Source organism: Cavia porcellus, unplaced genomic scaffold (genome assembly GCF_034190915.1).
Source record: "Cavia porcellus strain 051 isolate PalLab524CR breed Dunkin Hartley unplaced genomic scaffold, mCavPor4.1 scaffold_4, whole genome shotgun sequence".
NCBI classification, from domain to species: Eukaryota; Metazoa; Chordata; class Mammalia; order Rodentia; family Caviidae; genus Cavia; species Cavia porcellus.
The window spans coordinates 100,537,341-100,557,980 of NW_026947487.1; the positions used below are offsets into that span (position 1 = coordinate 100,537,341).

Sequence of the window (20,640 nt, forward strand, 5' to 3'; positions counted from 1 at the left end):
ACAGGGTGCAGTTCAGGCTGGCCTTAGGCTCACTTTGTAGCCCAGACTGGTCTCGAACTCACAATGATATGCCTGCCTCAGTCTTTCGAGTGCTAGGATCACCAGGTGTGTGCTACCATGCCTGGCTTAACTGAATGATACTATGTAAATAATTGTAGCACACTGCCAGGGGAGGTAGCATATTTCAAAAAAGAAAATTCACTCAGCAAACCATTGTGGGCGCTATACTACTAGCCAGACATTATTATGGGTGATAAAAAAAAAATGTGGATTTTTCACTGTTAATTACAATTTATTAATAGAGCATACAGTAAATGATTGCAATACAATTTTAATTATTAAGTATCCTTAAGGAAGACTTTTTTTTTTTTTTTTTTTTTTTTTTTGTCTTTTTCATTTTTTTATGGGTACCGGGGATCGAACTCACGACCGCCTGCTTGCAAGGCAGGTGCTTATGCCGCTGAGCTAAACCCCCAGCCCCAAGGAAGACTTTTGACTTCGCTCTCAGGCATCATCCATTGCCCAAAAAATGTGATATGGCTAGCCTTTGAATGAGACTGCAAATAGTCTTCTTGCTTTTTGCTTTAGGATCTTTTTCTATGAAGCATCAGAAGCATTTGGACATATGGTTAGTGAACTGTAGAGGAAAATTTAAAACTCAGCTTTAAACCTTTTTCTAAAAACTCAAAAAATTGATAGCGTAGGGGTGGGTGTCCACACATTCCTTAGGATAGTCAAAGCCAAACCAAGTTAGAAAATTGCCAGAAGCTTATTATGCTTCTTCATATAAGAAATAGCCATATGAATACTCAGTCTCAAATGATCTTCATCCTCCTAAGTGTGAAAACCACTACTAAAATTCTTGATATTTTTAGATTGGTTGTTACTACGTATATACAAAGACTCTTTTAAACTTGAGTGAAAAAAGTTGGTGTTTCCTAATGACCTGGAAGTTTTGCTCTGTCAGACAATAAAAAACATATAAAAACTATTTTCATTTACTTTTTGTGTTGGTTTTTAGGAAGTTCATGGTCAAGCTCAATTATAGTAATTAATAGTAATTTGTAGTTATGTATACATAGTGGTGCACACCTACAATCCCAGCACTTGGGAGGTTGAGGCAAGAGGATCACTGCAAGTTCTAAGACAGCCTGGGCTATGTAGTGAGCTCAAGGCCCATCTGAACTACATAGCAAAACCCTAGCTGAAAATAATGTAGAACCTAGGTTTAGGGTATATTTTTCCCTCTACTTTAATTTTTTTTTGTTTCTGTTTTCTTGGCCTTACTTGTATTTATATTTGTAAAATGCCTAATATTCTCTCTACTATAAGTAATATATAAGCCAATCATTGAAAACAAAAAGACTCTCTTTCCCTAGAAATGAGACTTGGCTGGAAAATAATCAGCCTGGAAAACTAGAGATCAAAATGCCAGCCTCAGTCAGCCTGTCCTTGCCTTACCTGCCGTCACTATTCTCTTTGTTTAGTGGCTACTCTGTAAAGCAGGTAGATGTTATTTTCAGCTAGATGTTATTTGGGGGAAATATGGGGAGTGTCTGAAAAACTTTATTTTACTATAATATGAGTACTTTTTTTTTTTTTTTTTTTTTGTCTTTTTGAACTTGCAAGATTCTCCTGCCTCAGCCTCCTGAGTGCTGGGATTACAGGCATGTGCCTCTACACCCAGCCAAGTACATATTAATAAAGAAAATAAAAGCATTCTGCTTCCTTGAAGACGTAGGAAAAAAAAGAAAAAATAAAAATTTTGTAACAAAATAATTAGGGAAATAGCAATGGCTAATATACTGTGTGGTTCAAATCCAAAATAGTGTAAAAAAAGTAAAACAATGAAATCTGAACATAGGTGCCTCTTCCATCTACCATGTGCCAGCATATAGAATAGACCTAACAGTCATGATTTATGTCATGTCTTCGCCTATACTTAACATTTACTGCTTTGCTTGGATCAGATCACAAAAGACAAAACTCCAGAAATACCATTGTCAAATGGGCATGGTGGTGCACACCTGTAATCCCAGCAATGGGGAGACAGAGACTGGAGGTTTGCTGTGAACTTGAGGACAGGCTGAGCTTCATAGTGTGGCAGTATATATTTGCCAGCTATTCAGGAGGCTATTGCAGAAAAACTATAAATTCAGGGGTATCTAGGCAACTTAAAAAGAGCTAGAGACATACTAACAATTCCCTTCCTTAAATTCCTGGTACTGCAATATAACAAAAAAAACCTTTGATGTGGCAATGTTATATTCTGACCTAAATAACAAAAAATGATTGGCCTGTTTTATTTTGTTTTGCTTTAAGGCTTTTTGAGATAGTTCTCATTCCAGTTCAGGCTGGCCTTGAACTCACAGCAATTTTTCTGTCTTGACCTCCCAAATGCTGAGATTGTAAGCATATACCACCACACCCCACATAGTTGTAGTTTTAAGGAGAATTTCTATTTTCATTACTGCATATGAATATCTCATTAGGGAATTTTGCCTTTTTGTTTTATTTTCATTTTGTGTTTTTGGTTTTTTTGGAAACAGTCTCACTATGCAATTTAGGCTGGCCTTGAACTCACTTTGTAGCCAGGTCTGGTCTTGAATCTGCAGTGATCCTCCTGCCTCAACCCTCCAAGTGCTGGGATTTGTAACAAGCATGTACCACCATGCCTGGCTGTATTTTGTGATTTAAGACAACTGTAGACATCTTTTTTTTAATGTACATACCTTTTTGACCTGATTTTAGGAAGGAAGTTCTTCCCTAACAAAGTTGGCAGTGTGTATCTTTGTAATTGAATTGTTTAGAACCACTGATTATCAGTTGATAAATACAATTTTTGTGTTTTTCTCATTAGTATTGACTGTGCAGGTATTTTGAAACTCCGCAATTCAGATATAGAACTTCGAAAAGGAGAAACTGATATTGGCAGAAAAAATACTAGAGTACGACTTGTATTTCGTGTACACATCCCACAGCCCAGTGGAAAAGTTCTTTCTCTGCAGATAGCTTCTATACCTGTTGAGTGCTGTAAGTAAATGTATGAAATGCTTGAAGAATTTATTTAAAGTAGTTTTTTTTTCTGTTTGTGATGTAATGTGTGCATTAGAAGTATAGACTGAAGCCTAGTGTGGTGGTACATGCTTGTAAACTCAGCACCAGGGGAGGCTGAGGTAGAAGGATTGCAACTTTGTGCTCAAGAGGGACAATTTAACAAGACCCAGTCTCAAAAATTTAAATTAGAAAAGAAAGGCTGGGATCAGTACTGGGGGTGGGTAAGTATTAGTAGAATGCTGAGGCTGTACCTTAGTAGTAGATTGCTTGCCTAGGAGACATGAGGTCCTAGGTTCAATTCCCAATACTCCCCTGACCCCTGAACAAAAGTATAAACTGAGACTTACATTCTGGATTGTTGGTTTGCTTTTGTCATATGGAAATGAGCCAACATGAAATTTAAAAGGGTTGAGGATGTTGTTCAGTGATAGGATACTTGCCTAGCCCTGGGGATATCCGCCTTGCCCACCCCCAAAGAAGAATACTGAGTAAAAAGTAAATTTCCAAGTCAGCCAGTTGTTCTTAGAAGCACATTATTACCAGCTTCTTAATTATCCTGCCAGTGTTCTGTGTATGTATAGACATGTCTCTGTTTTTTTTAACAAAGTTAATTAAGTTTAGAGTAGTTTGAGTTTTTTAGATGATATTGCTCTAAAATGATTTTCTTTAGTAGTAGGGGTTTGCATTTTTGAAGCAAACCCTCTACCAATGAGTTAGATTCCTAGACTAAAAAAAAAAAAAAAAAAAAAAAAAAACAGGTTAAGAGCAGAGCAGAATATATTTATTGATAGAAAGCAAGCTTCTGTTTGAGACAAAGACAGAAAAAGGGGTCCCAATGGGTTACCTGACCTCTTTTATTTTTTATCTTCTCTCAAGTTTTTTGTTTTTTTGGTATCATGAATCAATTCAGGACCTTGTACTTGCCAGTTGTGCTACTGAGCCTTTTATTTTTTATCTTGAAACTAGGAAGGTCTAGGCACGGTTCTATATACCTGTAATTCCAGGACTAGAGAGATTGAGGCAGGAGGATCACCGTAAGTTTGAGGCCAGGTTGGGCTACATAATGAGTTGAAGGCCACCTTGAACTATATAGAGAAACCCTTTCTCAAGGGGAAAAAAAAAAGAAAAAAGACAAGAAAAGTCTCGAGTGAAGCCTCAGAGGTTTGGCTGGCCCGGAGGGGAGGTGGTGCAAAGTAATACAGTAGTGCAGGCCACAGCAGCTTGACTGATCTGGAGGGGAGGGGCCGGCATACGCTGTCTCTGTCTCCAACGCACTAGCACATTGCAATGTAAAGGGTCATCTAGCCAGAGCACTTTGGAAGAATTTCCAACAAAGAAAGCAACTGGGGCCTTCTGAAAGAAGCAAAAAAGATGGGAAGAGGAAGCAACAACAAAAAGTCCCCAAGCCCCAACCCTGAGAACATTGACCCAGGACAGGTAAATATAAAGGAGAATGAGAACAGCAAACATACAATATCAGACGCAGCGCCAGTGGACATAAAGAGATATATTCAGGACCTCATAGATGAGTTCAAAGTGAAATATTTAGCCAAATAAAGCAAGAAATAAGAAGATTAATAAAAGAGATACTAAGCACCCCTCAAGCAGACACAGATGGAAGAAGGGAGGAACTCAAACACAGGAGAGAACCATTCAATGTTAAGAATATAAAAAAAATATAGAATACATGAAGGAGATTCAAAGTGATCACCAGGAAATTAAAAACTCTATGGAAAGATGGCAAATCAGCTTGAAAGAAACTAAGGATAGATTATTAAAACTGGAGGACAATTTTGCAATGTAGGAGTATGAAAGGGAAAACTTTTTTAAAACAACAAGGAAACAAGCAGTAACAATACACAAGGCTAGAAGATGACAAAAGGATCCATAACTTGAGAATAAAGAATGTGAGAAGCTGGGGTACAAAGGTTATTCACAAAGGTACTACAAAACAAAGGAACTACAAAGGTTATTCACAAAGGTAATTCCCAAACATAGGAAAAGGAAATGATATTCTGATATATGAGGCATATAGAACTCCAGCCACCTACAACCAAAACAGAGCTACACCCAGGCATATAATAATCAAGATCACAGAAATTCAATATAAGAACAGAATATTAAAAGCTGTTAGAGACAAATGGATAACCTACATCCCATTAGAATAACAGCAGACTTCTCGACACAAACCATCAAATCAAGAAAAGCCTGGAGTGAAATATTCCAAGCCCTGAAAGAAAATAACCTCCAACCCAGATTGATATAACCTGCTAAACTATCTCGAGAAATTAATGGAGAAACAAGATGCTTCCAAGACAAAGTGGAACTTGGGAAATTTGCAACCACCAATCCAACTCAACAGAGAATATCCAGGCGTTCTAAAGGGAGAGAAAAGTACTAGGATTCCAGGAACAGTGGCAGAGAGGCCTCAGTGAGTAGAGCAGAAAACAGAATGAAGAAGATAAGCAGACAACTGATGGCAAAAAAAGAGCATAACAGAAATGAGACAGAGAAGACTTTATTCAAAACTGATATTATTGTTAGTATCAAGTCTGAGAGTATAGGCAGCTACACTGAAGATGACAAGACTCTACGATACACATTCTGGTTTGATAACTGCTGGTTTTTGAAGTTCTGTACTATATACAAAGTTGTGTTTTTATTAATACTGTTATCTACTGATACGTTCAATTACACTATTTCTGATGATACAGCCAATTCTATTGGAGACAACAAGAAACAACACAGAAACCATGGTAGAACTCTTTGTACAACGGTCTTATATGTTTGTTTTGTTTCATGTGTTTATAGGAATATGTTTTGTTTTGCCTTGCTTTGTTTTGTTTCTCCCTCTAATATAGAAAGGATGAAAATACATGTTAAGACTCATACATGTGTAGAATCTGTAAACAGTTCATGAGAACTGATCATATGACACATGATAAAATGAACAGATACTTTAAAGAAAAAGAGACATTAAAATATCCAGTGCTGGGCCTGGGGGTTTAGCTCAGTGGCCTAAGTGCCTGCCTTGCAAGCAGACAGTCGTGAGTTCGATCCCTGGTACCGATAAAAAGGAAAAAGACAAAAAAAAAAATTCAGTGCTGATCCTGGAGTGTCATAATGTGAAACCCAGCAATAGTATTATTCTTTGTTCAGAATGATATTAGCCTGCTTGGGTTTATTCAATGTCAACATAATTGAAGATATAGATAATTCCATATATGTTTAAGTGTACAGGATTGATAACCATATTTCTAAGTTTTTGTTGGATAGTTGAACAGAACTGGTTGCAATCTCACTGTTTGAATCCCCACTTTATAAGCTCCACTTTAGTATCTTGAATATTTGTAAGAGACAATCTGTAATCTTCAACTAGTGATTTCTTACTGTTTATTTTTTTCTTTGAAAGTATGTATTATTTCTATCCATTTTCTGTTTTGTTTAGTCTTTCTTTAAATTAAATTTACAAAAAAAAAGACACTACAGTACCCAGTGCTGATCATGGAGTGTCACGATGTGAAATCCAGCAATACTGTTCTTTGTTCAGAATGATTTTAACCTGCTTTAGTTTGTTTAATCTAAACATAAATGAAGATACGGGTAACTGTATGTATGTTTAAGTGTATAGGATTGACAACCATGTTATTAAATTTAAAAAGACAAAAAAAAGAAAGGTCTCATTGACCTCAAATTTATAATCTTTCTATCTCATCCTCTCTAGTGGCTGAGATTAGAGATGTGTAACACAGTGCCAAGTTGATTGTAATTTTTTGTTAATGTTCATGACATTAATATCTGATTATTAGGGCTGGGGATTTAGCTCAGTGGCACAAGCACCTGTTTGGCAAGTACAAGGTCATGAGTGTGATCCCCAGGACCCAAAAAAAAAAAATCTGGCTGGGGATTTAGCTCAGCGGCATAAGTACCTGCCTTGCAAGCAAGCGGTTGTGAGTTCGATGCCTGATACCAGAAAAAAGGAAAAAAAAAATTATAAAAATAGAAGCTCAAAAAAAAATCTAATTATTATTAGGAATATAGAAAATGTAGCAAAACACAAAGAATTATGTTAATTTCTTTTGTATCATTCCTTAGATATAGTCACTTTTAATCCTTTTTTGCTTGGTACATGTTTACAGTACATAATGTTTACATTTCTAGGGTGGAGTTGGTACATGTGCATAATACATTTTAATTCTTCATTTTTATCCCTGTTCCCTCCCTCCCCCTTATCTTTATGCCCCCCATTTGAGAAAGGTTTATCTCCCCACTTTCTATTATCTGTCTTTTATTTTGTTCTTTATATAATATTTTGTTTCTCATAAGAGAAGCCATGTTATTTAAGCTTTTATGTCTGATTTATTAACATAGTCTCAAGGTGCATCCATTTTCCTACAAATGACTCATTTATCTTTTCTTTATAGCAGAATCGTATTCTCATTATGTGTAAATACCACATTTTCTTTATCAATTCATCTATTGATGGATTTAGAGGCTGCTTTCAAGTGTGAGCTATTATTTAAACTGGGTATGGTGATGCACACCAGTAATCCCAGCACTCAGGAGGGTGAGGCAAGAGGATCATGGTGAGTTTGAGATGAGCCTGGGTTACAAAATGAACTCAAGGCTAGCCTAAACTGCATAATGAGACCCTGTCTCAAAAAGATCAAAACAAACAAAAAACCAAAACATTGAGCATTATGAATTGTGCTGCTATAAACATAGTTATGTATCTGACACTATAATACGATGCCTTTATTTAGAGATATCTAGAAGGGGATTAGCTGGGTCAAATGGAATTTCTAGTTTTAATTTTTAGTGGAATCGCCACACTAATTTCCATAGTGGTTGAAGTAATTTGTATTACTGCCATCAATGTAGGTTTCTTTTCCCCCTAATGCCTTTCTAGTACTTGTTATTATTTGATTTCTTGATGATACCTTTTCTGTCTGGAATAAGATGGAATCTTAGTGTTATTTTAATTTGCATTTCACTAATGGCTAACAATTTTGAACATTTCTTCTTGTGTTTGTTGGCTGTGAAATGTCTGTTTATTTCACTTGCCCATTGTTTTGACTGGGTCTTTGATAGTCTGTTTTTTTCTTCTGGTTCTTTATATTCTAGATATTAGTCCTGTGTCTGAGTACTAGGTGATAGAAATTTGTTTCCTTTCTGTAGGTTGTTTCTTCACTCTGTTAGTTGTTTCCTTTGCTGTGCAAAAGCTTTAATTTTAGTGCTGCACATCATGGCGCATGCCTATAATCTCAACACTTGTTTGCTGTGATTTTGAGGCCAGCCTGTGCTGCATACTGATTCAAGGCCAGCCTGAATTATATAGGCCAGCCTGACCTTATTTCAAAAAAATAAACAAAAATGCTTCTTAATTTGATATAATCTGATTTGTTGATTCTTGGTACTATTTCCTGTACAACCAGAGTTCTGTTCAAACCTTGCCTCTGCCTTGAGAGTATTTTATTTTCCAGCAGTTTGTTTCTGCTTTAGTATTCAGTTCTTTGATCCCTCTTCTTTTTTGTCTTTTTTTTTTTTTTTTTTGTCTTTTTCATTTTTATCGGTACCAGGATCGAACTCACGACCGCCTGCTTGCAAGGCAGGTACTTTTGCTGCTGAGCTAAATCCCCAGCCCCTGTTTTGTCTCTTTTTTTTGAGGCAGGATCTCTCTATGCAGTTCAGGCTGGCCTTGAGCTCACTTTGTAGCCTAGGCTGGTCTTGAACTCACAATGATCCTCCTGCCTCAGCCTTCCAAATGCTGGAATTACAATTGTGAGCCACTACACCCAGCTTTCTTTTCTTTTTTTCTTTTTTAATTTTTTAATTTTTTTTTTGAAGACAGGGTCTTACTGTGTAGTTCAGTCTGGCCTCAGATTTGGAATAATCCTCTTGCCTCAGCTTCCTGAGTGCTTTATGTTTTGGCCCTTTTGTAAAACATTAAATTAGCCCTTCTTTGGGGAAGAAAAAAAATATATATATATATATTTGTGTTTGTGTGTGTGTATATATATATATATATATATATACACACACACACACAGTGCTTTTAAAATTGAATGTAATTTGATAAATTTTATATTTTACTATTTTCACTTACACTATGACAGACACTTTTCCATATTATTATTCAAAAATACTACGTTTATTACATGCATGATTTTTTAGTATGGCTACACCAACTGTGAACACATTTTTTCTATTTCTTAACATATCTATAAAAGCCAGTTTCTCCCTTAAATATGGTGCCTAAAACCTGAGTTGGTCTGCTCCCTACAGCAGTCATTGCTTATTTTTTTGCCTCTTCTCTGTGAGCCATTTAGAACAATAGAGTTGAATATTTTGTAAGATCTAGGTTGGTATTTGGTACACACCAAGTAGTAATTGATCCTAAATTCTAGACCCATCACCTGAGACAGTGTCTGCTCTCTCTCTTTGAGTGATTTAGGATCCCAGTTCATATACTTTTTGTGGCTATTACATAGAAAAGACAGCTGCCTTAGCAAACTGAGAGTACTTGCTTTCCTTAAGACTAAAAGTGTTCAAGTTTAAATTTCTCTAAAGTGGGCTGGAGGCATAGCCCTAGCAGCACAGCACCTTCCTGGCACGCTCAATGCCCTCAGTTCAATTCCCAGTACCAAAACAAACAACAGAAAACAATAAATTTCTTTTTTTTTTTCTTTTTTGTCTTTTTCTTTTTTATCGGTACCGGGGATCGAACTCACGACTGTCTGTTTGCAAGGCAGGCGCTTATGCCGCTGAGCTAAATCCCCAGCCCCAACAATAAATTTCTTTAAAGTGCCTATACTATGCTAGCTTAACAAAATATAGTTGACCTTTAAAGCCACCATTTTGCACCCTTGTACTGAGACTAAAAGGAGACCCTTTTTTTTTTTTTTTTTTTTTTTTTGTCTTTTTGTTTTTTTATCGGTACCGGGGATTGAACTCACAACTGCCTGCTTGCAAGTCAGGTGCTTATGCCGCTGAGCTAAATCCCCAGCCCCGAGACCCATTTTCTAAACATGCAGAACAGAGTACAAATCAACTTTAATTTGGAGAGAAACCTATGTATCTATAGACATTTGTCAACAAGAAACCATTAGAGAACCTAAATGATCAAAATAAATGATTTCTACAGTTTAAATCCCAACAAACTAAAAAAAGAAAAGAAGACCAAGTATGGTGATTCATGTCTGGAATAGCAGCACCGGGGAAGTTGAGGCAAAAGGATCGCCACAAAAGCCACATAGTATTCAAGAATAACCTGAACAGCATAGTGAGACCCTGTCCCAAAAAATTCAAAAAGAAAAAAGAAGGAAAAACCCTAAATAGAATCTCTAGAAAATATAACAGTTTCGACTCTGTTAATATCAGAATAAGGGGGGCACCAAAAATATGTTATAAAAATTGATCATGTAAATAATGACCCTGTACACTAAGACAAATAGATTATATTCTGTGTGTCTTATAAAGGTTCAGAATGTATGGTCACTAAGAAATATTTAATCATTTTTTAAAATTCAGTATTGAATTCAGCATGTTAAACTGGGCATAGTAAACATGTCTGTTATCCCAGCAATTGAAAGGTTGTTGCAGGAGGATTGCCAAAAGTTCTAAGCCAACCTGGACTGCATAACAATACCATGTTTTAAAACAAAACAAAGAATTCAATGTTAGATTTAAATTATTTATTCAGAAAATTGTCCAAATTGGATCCAGATGTTGCAATGATGTTGTATTTTCTTGATAGCCAAGAGTCACTTGCCAAGTCACCTGTTAGATATTTATACTCTTCTCTCTTTTTTAAATTAATTTTTAAATTTAATTTTATTTTTAAATTTAATTTTTGGAAAGCAAATCTCACTCTGTCGTTCAATACAAATCTGAGGCTGACCTCAGATTTGCAACAGTCCTGCCTCAGCCTCCCAAATGCTGGAATTACACGTTTGACCCATCTTTTCTAGTTTGTCTTAGCTTAGTTGTACATACATAATTATGTACTTTTAATTTACTTGACTTTATAGTTAGATTTATACATTTTTAACAAGTAGTTGCATGGAAAAGTATTTTAAAGATTTAAATTAGAGGTGAGTTGTAGTTTAGTAGTAGAGTACTTTCCTAGCATGCACAAAGTGCTGAGTTCAACTTCTCATCACAAGGAGAAAAAAAAGATTTAAACTACAAAGAAGAAAACAAGGCTGGGGCTATTCCTCAGAGAGGCAGTGCGTGGCAGTTGCGAGGTCCTGAGTTCGATTTCTGGTACCAAAAAAAAGAAAAATCGATGTGTAGGAGTCAATATCAAGTTGAAAATACTATTTTACAGTTACAGTCTAAGACAAATAATTTTAAAATTATATCAATTTAATATAGTTGTCTTGTTTTCTAGAGTACTTTGTTCTTTTAGTAAAAATTGTTACTACTCGTTTGAATTTTTAAAATCTGAATTAATCTCAAAGTCAACTTTTACTTTTATTTTATAGCCTGAGTTTATATGTGAAATATTTTGAACTAACTTTTTTTTTTTCTCGATTCATAAAAAAACAGCCCAGCGATCTGCTCAAGAACTTCCTCATATTGAGAAGTATAGTATCAGCAGCTGTCCTGTAAATGGAGGCCATGAAATGATTGTGACTGGGTCTAATTTTCTTCCAGAATCCAAAATCATTTTTCTTGAAAAAGGACAAGGTAAATAATATAAGTTGATTGACTTCAATCTAAGGGGCACAAGGATGTACTAAATCTTTTAGGTATTTCAGTAACATTAATCGTAACATAGATTTCCTAAGCTCATTTATATCCTGGATTTCATTGTAAACCAAACATTTATTAAATTTTCGTGTAAATGTCAAATTCTCCAGTTGGGTGTGATGGTGCATACTTGTAATCCTAGCATTCTGGAGGCTGAGGCAGAAGAATCACTGCATGTATGAGGCCAGCGTGGGCTATATTGTGAGTTCAAGGCCAGTTTAAATTACATAGAGAGGTCCTCTTTCAAGAAAAAAAAATCTCTTGCCAGGTGTGATGGTGCACTTCTGTAATCCCAGCACTTGGGAGGCTGAGGCAAGAGGATTGTTGCAAGTTGGAGACGAACTAGCTACAAAGTGAGCCCAAGCCTAGCATGAACTGCATAGAGAGACCCTGTCTCCAAAAAACAAAACAAAACCAAAAAAACCCACCTCTTTAAGGATCCCTTAAAAACAGAGGAATTCTCTGAGCATTTCTATTCTTATATGTATATACTAAAGAGAATTAAAAACATACCACATAAAAACATAAATATGAGTGTTTATGGAAACATTCATAATAGCTACAAATGGAAACAAACCATGTCTTTACTAATTAATGAATAAACAAAATCTAATATGTTCATATAGTTGGATATTAATAGGCATAAAAACTAATGTACATGATGCAACATGGATGAACCTTGATATTGTACTACTTTAAAAAGCCAACCCGGGGGCTGGGGATTTAGCTCAGCGGCATAAGCACCTGCCTTGCAAGCAGGCAGTCGTGAGTTCGATCCCTGGTACCGATAAAAACGAAAAAAGACCAAAAAAAAATAAAATAAAATAAAATAAAATAAAAATAAATAAATAAGAAGCCAACCCGAAGCTGGCTTGGTGGCTCATGCCTGTAATCCCAGCACTCGAGAGGCTGAGGCACAAGGATCGTTGCGAGTTCAAGACCAGCCTGGGCTACAAAGTGAGCTCAAGAGCTCAAGGCCAGCCTGAACTGCATAGCAAGACCCTGTCTCAGAAAGAAAAAAAAAAAAAAAAAGCCAACACGAGCCAGGTATGGAGGTATGGTAGTGCACGCCTGTAATCCCAGCATTCAGGAGGCTGAAGCAGGACGTTTTCCACAAGTTTGAGGCCAGCCTAGGCTACATGGTGAGAGCCTGTCTCAAAAAGAAAAAAGTCAGCACAAAAGACCACATATAAGTCAGGGATGGTAGCACATGCCTATAATCTCAGCATTTAGGGAGGCCGAGGCAGGAGGTTCATAAATTCAGGTTCCACGTGGACAAATTAGAACCCCTGGCTCAGAAAGTAAATAAGGGCCAGGTGTAGTGGTACATGCCTCTTACCCTAGCACTTGGAAGGCTGAGACAGGAAGATTGTTGCAGATTCTAGACATGTTCAAGTACAGACTCTGCTACATGGTAAGTTCAAGGCTAACGATCTACATAGCAAGACTGTGTCTCAAAAATAAAGAAAAATAAAATTTAAAAGAATAAAGATTGGGGATGTATCTCAGTGCTTCAGTTCCCAGTAAAACACACACACACACTGAAAGGCTGTTTGTTATATGGTTCCATTTACATAAAATGTCCGTAAAAGCAATCTGCAGATAGAAAGTAGCTTATAGTTGCCAGTGGTTGGAGGGAATTGTTAACTGGAGTAACTGCTGATCTTTACATGTTTCTTTTGAAGTAAGTGAAAATTACCTTCAATTACTGGTGATTATTTGTTGGGGACCACAAATTCAAAGTGCCTGGTTTTGCGTATTTCCCGATGGGATAAAAGGAAGAATTGGGATTATTGATACCACCTATTTGAGATTTCCCATTGGCTCTTCTAAACATAACATCATCATCATATTCTTAGGTCATCTCAGGATTATACTCCGGGTCCAGACACTTTCTAAACATAAGATTAATCTTATCAGTGCTCTCTGGGAGTTGGAGTCTTGGATGATTGGAATCCTTTGCTAGTCTTATCTGTCATTGTACACAGCTAATAAATAATGGTTGCTTTGGGAGTGGAGAGGTCAAATACAGAAACCTTAACTTTCCAGCCATTGTTGGACTATGATACTTGTCTCTGTTTTTTAATTTTTCTTGCCACATTCTTGAGATTGACAATTGGGACTCTTGGGCAGGTTCCTGATAATTATTGTATAACTTTGTGAATATACTAGCAAACTCTATCTTGTTTGTTTGGTTTTGTTTAGTTTTTTTCTTTATGTGTACTGAGGATTGAACCCAAGGGAATTCACACTAAGCTATGTGCCCAACACATTTTTTGATTTTTTAATTTTGGGCCAGCATCTCACTAAGTTAATAAATTGCCTAGACTAGACTTATATTTGTGATCCTCCTACCTCAGCCTTGCAGAGCTCTGGGATTCCAGGCATGTGTTATCATGCCTGATTTGCATTATATTGTTCTAAAGAATTAAATGTATAATATATGAGTTATATCAGGACCTCTGAAAAGATAAAGGTATCAAGATACAGTGTGTACAGGTACAAATTCCCTATGATGAATGTGATCATTATGTATACCTAAATTGTAACAATTTTAAAATAAGGAAAGCAAATCATACATTCCCAGTTTAAGAACAATTTAAAGACTTCTTGCTGCCCTCTTCTTAAGCAGATCCCTTGATTTTCTTTATAGCTGTAGTTTATGGGTTTTCCTGTTTGGGGGACTGCCTATAATATGACACATTTTTTTCTAAAAGACTGCTTTTTTCAGCGGTCGACATTAAATGTTTTAAGATTGATCTACATTAATCCATGTAACTGAAATTGTTTCACATTTGCTACTATATAGTTTTTTACTGTATGAATGTATACTACATTTTATTATCCTTTCTCTTACTAGACATTGAACAGTGGCTAATAGTGCTGCTGTGAACATTCTGGTTCTTATCACCTTGTGGACATAGGCAAGAATGTCATCATTCTAAAATTTGGTTAATTAATAGAGGTAAAATGAAATCTTAAAGTTTGGGTCTGAACTTTCCTGGTATCTATTTTATTGGTTTTGTTTTGTTTTGTTTTGTTTCGTTTCATTTAAAACAAGGTCTCACTGGGTAGGCTGGCCTTGAACTTGTTAATGGAGCTCGAGCTGGCCTCAAACTCATGCCTCAGCCTTCCGTGTTGGGATTACAGGTGTGCACCATCATGCATGGCCTATGGTTTTGTTGGGGTTTTTTGTTGTTGTTGTTTTGTTGTTGTTGTTTGAGGGGAATACTGGAAATTAAACTCAGGACTTCAAGCTTGCCAGGCAAGCCCCCTGGCCTATTGTTTTTATAGACCTTTGATGTTTCCTTTTTTGTGTTGTTGCCTGTTTTTTTCCATCAAGTTTTTCATTTTCTTACTGATTTAGAGAGGAATTTATATTTCTAAATGTCAAAGTAAGTTTAATGAAACATTCCATCTTTCTTCACTGTTTAAACACATCTGTTTTTGAGTCATTTGGTTTTCCCTTGAACATATGATCAACCACTAATTATATTTCAAAAATGGAATGGGTTACATGGTGAGGGAGGGGCTTCTCATCACTTGAGGCACACAGGTTAAGTTGCTCACCACTTGTTGGGCTGCTCCCAGAGAGCTTCCAAGTATCACTTAAATAGATGAGTAGATTAAAGTAGTTGGCCTGAAGTCTGTCTCTGTTTTCTCTGTTATTACACTTTCTTTTCATATTGGAAATCAGTGAGAAAAAGATTTTTTTTGACGTAAATGTGATACTGTGTGCATGAGATTTGTTTTATGTGGTTTCTGACTTGAATTGCTTTTAATTGTTTCTTTCAATAGATGGACGACCTCAATGGGAAGTAGAAGGGAAAATAATCAAAGAAAAATGCCAAGGGGTAAGAAGTTTGCCTTAATTCTTAAGAAATATGCAACAATCTTATGAGAAAATTAAATAATGCTGCTTTATGATATAGACAAGAATATTGAGAAATTTAAAAAGTAAATTAGAATTTTTAAAAAGTTTTAAAATTAAAGATTAGGAGAAATAAATGTGTCTTTCTGTTTTATATATTAGAAAGAAAAATTTGTCAGAGTTGTGGCACATACCTATGAGCCCAGCTCTCTGAAAGGTTAAAGAAGTTTAAAGCAGATGCCTGTAATCCCAGCACTTGAGAGGCTGAGGCAGGAGGATTACTGTGAGTTTGAAACCAACCTAGGTTACATAATGAGTTCAAGGCTAGCCTGAACTGCAGATTGAGACAGTCTTACAAAAAAGCAAAAAAGGCAAAAGCAGAAGACTCATAAATTTTTTGAGTCTAGCCTCAGCAATTTAACAACTTAGGGGGACCCTGTCTCAGAATAAAAAATTAAAAAAGATCTGAAAATTTAGCTCAGTACAAAAGCCTTAGGTTCAGTCCCCATTACTGGGGGAAGGGGGGAAAAATAAATGAAGTAAAATTGTATAGATTATCTTACTAATATTTTATTTATCTTAATTCATTGAAAAAAACAAAATAAATTTAGTAAAACACACACATAGTAGCCAAAAAGTAGGAAAATAATGTAGCTTTTTGTTGCTGTTTTTTCTGTACTGGCAATTGAACTCACAACCTTGTGCTTGCCAGATAGGTGCTTATGCTGCTGAGCTAAATACCTGGCCGTGATTTATATTTTTAACATACACTATACCTAACTCCTCAGATACCTTATTAAGCCTTTCAGAATTCCATACTGAAAACTGTGGTCCTTATATTCTTTGGAATGGAGATAAAAGTCTCTTCTGGGCTAAGAGATACCATCTCACCTCAGTGCTTACTAAAGCAATGTTTGAAGCTTGTGTTTGGTGAGACACTATAAAGATTTTCACCTTTCCCTGTATAAGACTTGTGGTACTGAGGATTAAATCCAGGGACACACTGTACTACTGAGCAACATTTCCCATCCCTTTTTATGATAATTTTTTGCTCTTGTCATTGTTGTTGTTTTCCTTTCTTTGAGACCAAGTCTCACTATGTAGTTCAGGCTGGCCTTCGACTTGTATTAATGATCCTCCTTCTTCAGTCTCCCAAGTGCTACGGTTAAGGAATGCACCACCATGCCAGGATTCTTACATATTTATATTTATTTATTTACTTATTTATTTGAGACAGGTTCTCATTAACTTGCCCAGGTAAGGCTCCACTTACCATCATGCTACCTCATCCTTCTAAATATCTGGGATTACAAGCATGCACCACTGACTAAAATTATTTTTAGTATGGATATAGATTTTGTATATTGTGAATTTAGAATATTTTCAATATAAAATGTATGATAGGTAATCTAAACCATGGTGCAGTATGAGAAATATTAAGCATGATTAACAACCAGAATGTTAAGATAAGGTAGGGCCAGGCATGTGGTAGCACACATCTGTCATCTCAGCACTGAGGAGGCTAAGGCAGAAGGATCACTATGAGTTCAAGGCCAGCCTGGGTTACAGCATGCATTCAAGGCCAACCTGGAGGATATGGTAATACTCTGTCTCAAAACAAACAAACAAACAAAAATTATATAGTAACTTGTAATATTCAGTAAAGCAAAATATTTTGCTACATTGCTACATAATACATGATAAAATTTTTTATTTTTAAGGCAACTAGAAACCCAGTTGAATAAGTAAAAAGCAATTTCTAAGCTGGGCATGATGGTGCATATCTATAATCTTGACTTTGGGAAAGCTCAAACAGGAAGATTACTTGAGCTTACTGTTTGAGATCAGCCTGAGCAGCATAGTGAATCCTCTTCTCAAAACAAAAATGCAGTCTTTCTTTTAATGATTTAAAGGTTTGTCTCAGTCAGTTGTGAAGTATCTGCATGTATAATAAATCTCTAGATGACTTATTGAGCAGTCAATGTACATATGTTGGGAGAGCCTTGCAGTTAGGCTCATGAGTTTCTCTGAATTTGGCAGGTGCATTTTATTTTTAGTTCTGACTGTAACACAATCTTGCTTTCCCTGCTCCTTAGGCTCACATTGTCCTTGAAGTTCCTCCCTATCATAACCCAGCAGTTACAGCTGCAGTGCAGGTGCACTTTTATCTTTGCAATGGCAAGAGGAAAAAAAGCCAGTCTCAACGTTTTACTTACACACCAGGTATGAGTTGTGATAGTTTACCTCAGTTTTCTTTCAAGAATAACAAGTTATTCAGTGAGTCCTAGATTAGAATGCCTAAGATAGATGATTGTACTCTGTATGAATACCCATACATGCTTAATAAAAATTTGTATTGACTTTAAATATTAGGTATGTCATTTATTATTTTATAGTGATTTACTACAAGAAAATTAGGAGATGCAGTATAGGTTTGAAGTCTTCTCAGAATGTGTCAAGAATCATCAACATTTTTGGGAAGAGCAAGTATTTGTGTTTGCTCCTATGTTGTGAACTGTGCTTGCACCATTAGCCCTACAGAAAAGCAACGTGTCCACTTCATCTTAATCCACTCAACCAAAATATCTTAGGGCTGGGGATGTAGCTCAGTGGTAGGATATTTCAAGAAACTACAAAAAAAAAAAAAATCCCTTGTGTTGTAATTCCATTGCACAAGCAACCGTATTATAGGCTGTGGAGAATATCAAATGAATATCAAAGTTCCTGGTTTTATAGCTACATACTAACAAAGGAGGTATCCAATACCTCTTTTTATAGCACTTGATGTGTGTATGGTGGAAAGGGGCTCTGGGGTTGAAGCAGGGGCCTTTATACACCCCCAGCCCTTTGTTTAAATTTGAGATAAATCTGGTCACATTGTCCAAGCCAGACTTGAGCTTCCAGTCCTCCTGCATCAGCCTCCCAGAGTGCTGAAGTTACAGGCATACACTACCACACCCAGCCCAGACATTTGTATTTGAGAGGGTACTGGTAATTAATAGTTACGCATTTGTTGGATATTTTAAAACTTCAAAACGTAAACTTTGAAAATATACTATTTGGAAATAAGATATTTCAGATATTTTTCTCTTTTTTTCTTTTGGTTTTGCTGTGCAGTCCAGGCTGGCCTCAAACTCATAGCAATCTGTCTGCCCCAGCCTTTCAAGTGCTGGAATTACAGGTGTGTGTGCTACCATGCCCAGCTGATAATTTACAAATAGAATATAATATCCTTGAAACTAGATTTGAGTTAGCTACTTCTTTTTTGTTTTTCTTCTTCTTCTTTTTTTACTTAATTAGTATGGAGAGTACAAAGTGGCAGGGCCTATCAGTCTTTTCTTACATGAATTTTGTAGTCTAGTGAGACAAACAGAAGTTAGTAAGTCACTAAATAAATACCTAGCTCATTAAAAACTGAAGGATTCTAAAAGAATTTCTGTAGGTTCAAAATCAAAATTTCCTTGCCAAACCTGACAGCTTGAGAAAAAGCTTACATGAAGAAGTTATCATTGAGATGATACCTGGAAAATAATAGTGTTATCATATAATGTTTGCTGTGTGATCTTACAGTATTTTTGTGACCCTTTTCTATATTAATTCATTAGTCATTATAATTGACCAAGTTCAGACTGGCCTTGAACTTGCAACTATCCTCCTGCCTCCATCTCCCAAGTATTGGAGTTACGTGTGTGCCACCACATCTGGATGCTGCTGCCTTTTTCTGGAATAGTCTTCCTTAATTTAACTCTTATGCTGTGTGACTTGAGCATTTTGTGAGGTGTGTTCTTATCCTGTTTTCAGATGAGGAAATGGAGTGGTTAAGTAATGTCTCAAGTATATAGTTCTTAGAACCAAGCTAGGCATGGCAGCACATGCCTGTAATCCCAGCACTTGGGAGGCTGAGGCAGGAGGATCACTGAGAGTTCAAGCCTGTGCTATGTGATAAGGTCAAGGTCAACCTAAACTACAGGTTACACCTGTAACCCCAACACTTGGGAGTCTGAGGCAGGAGAATAATTGTAAGTTCTAGGTCAGCCTGAACTACATTGTGAGACCGTGTCTCAAAAAACAAAACCACAAAAAAAGGACCACACACTGTGTTAGGGGGCTGGAGATTTAGCTTAGCGCCTGACTGAAGAAGTGCAAATTTGTGAGTTCGATCTCTGGTACTGGAAAAAAGCAAAAAAAAAAAAAAACAAAAACCGGGGGTGGGGGGGGGACAGGCAACAAATGAAGACCTTGTGGTTGGTGGGATCATAGAATTTCATGAGAGCTGCTAAGGGGTGAGTTAACTGGAAGTGACATGATCAAACGTGTGTTTCAGAAACCATTTCCCCCATATTTTGCTGGTCTCTTTAGTAGGTATCGATGACCAGTTTAACTTTTGTCATATTAGTCATTGTAGATTATGTGATTAATATAGCAGAAGCCCAAGAAAATTAAAAAGGTAATTTACTCAGCAGTGTTTTTAGCCAAGTATGTTGGCACAGGCCTGTAGTCTCAGTACTTGGGAAGCTGAGGCAAGAGAATCTGGAGCCAGACTGGGCTACAAAATGAGTTAAAGGCCAGCCTGAACTGCATAGTGAAACACTTTAAAAAAACAAAACAAACAAATAAAAATGAATGTCTTGAATGTACAGAAGACTGCATCAGTGATGATAAAGAATATCAAATTTCAGTTGTGAGTTCCATCCCTGGTACCGATAAAAATGAAAAAGACCAAAAAAAAAAAAAAAAAAAAAAAAAAGAATATCAAATTTCTAGGCCAGGAATTTAGCTCAGTGGTTTAAGTGCCTGCCTTGCAAGCATGAGGTCATGAGTTCAATCCCTGGTACAAAAAAAGGAATATCTAGCTTCTAAAAAAAGAAAAGGATAATATTTTAATACATAAAGATTGGAGTGCATCTTAGTAAAAGGAACAGAAGGAGAGATAAAGAAGATTGATAATTTGGCTGTGA

The 20,640-nt window shown here is 36.3% G+C and overlaps 1 protein-coding gene across 7 annotated transcripts in view; it reads left to right on the top strand.

The window, feature by feature from the left end:
* Positions 1-20,640, top strand: part of Nfatc3 (nuclear factor of activated T cells 3) — a 142,218-nt gene that overhangs the window by 82,554 nt on the left and 39,024 nt on the right. For 6 of the 7 annotated variants that reach the window (XM_063247541.1, XM_063247542.1, XM_063247543.1 and 3 more), the window contains exons 5-8: positions 2,861-3,033; positions 11,608-11,748; positions 15,610-15,665; positions 17,779-17,905. In XM_063247541.1, the coding sequence (XP_063103611.1) occupies positions 2,861-3,033; positions 11,608-11,748; positions 15,610-15,665; positions 17,779-17,905 (497 nt within the window). Of the gene's footprint in view, positions 1-2,860; positions 3,034-11,607; positions 11,749-15,609; positions 15,666-17,778; positions 17,906-18,799; positions 18,864-20,640 lie in introns of all 7 variants that reach the window. The other variant, XM_063247547.1, reaches the window with a different exon arrangement.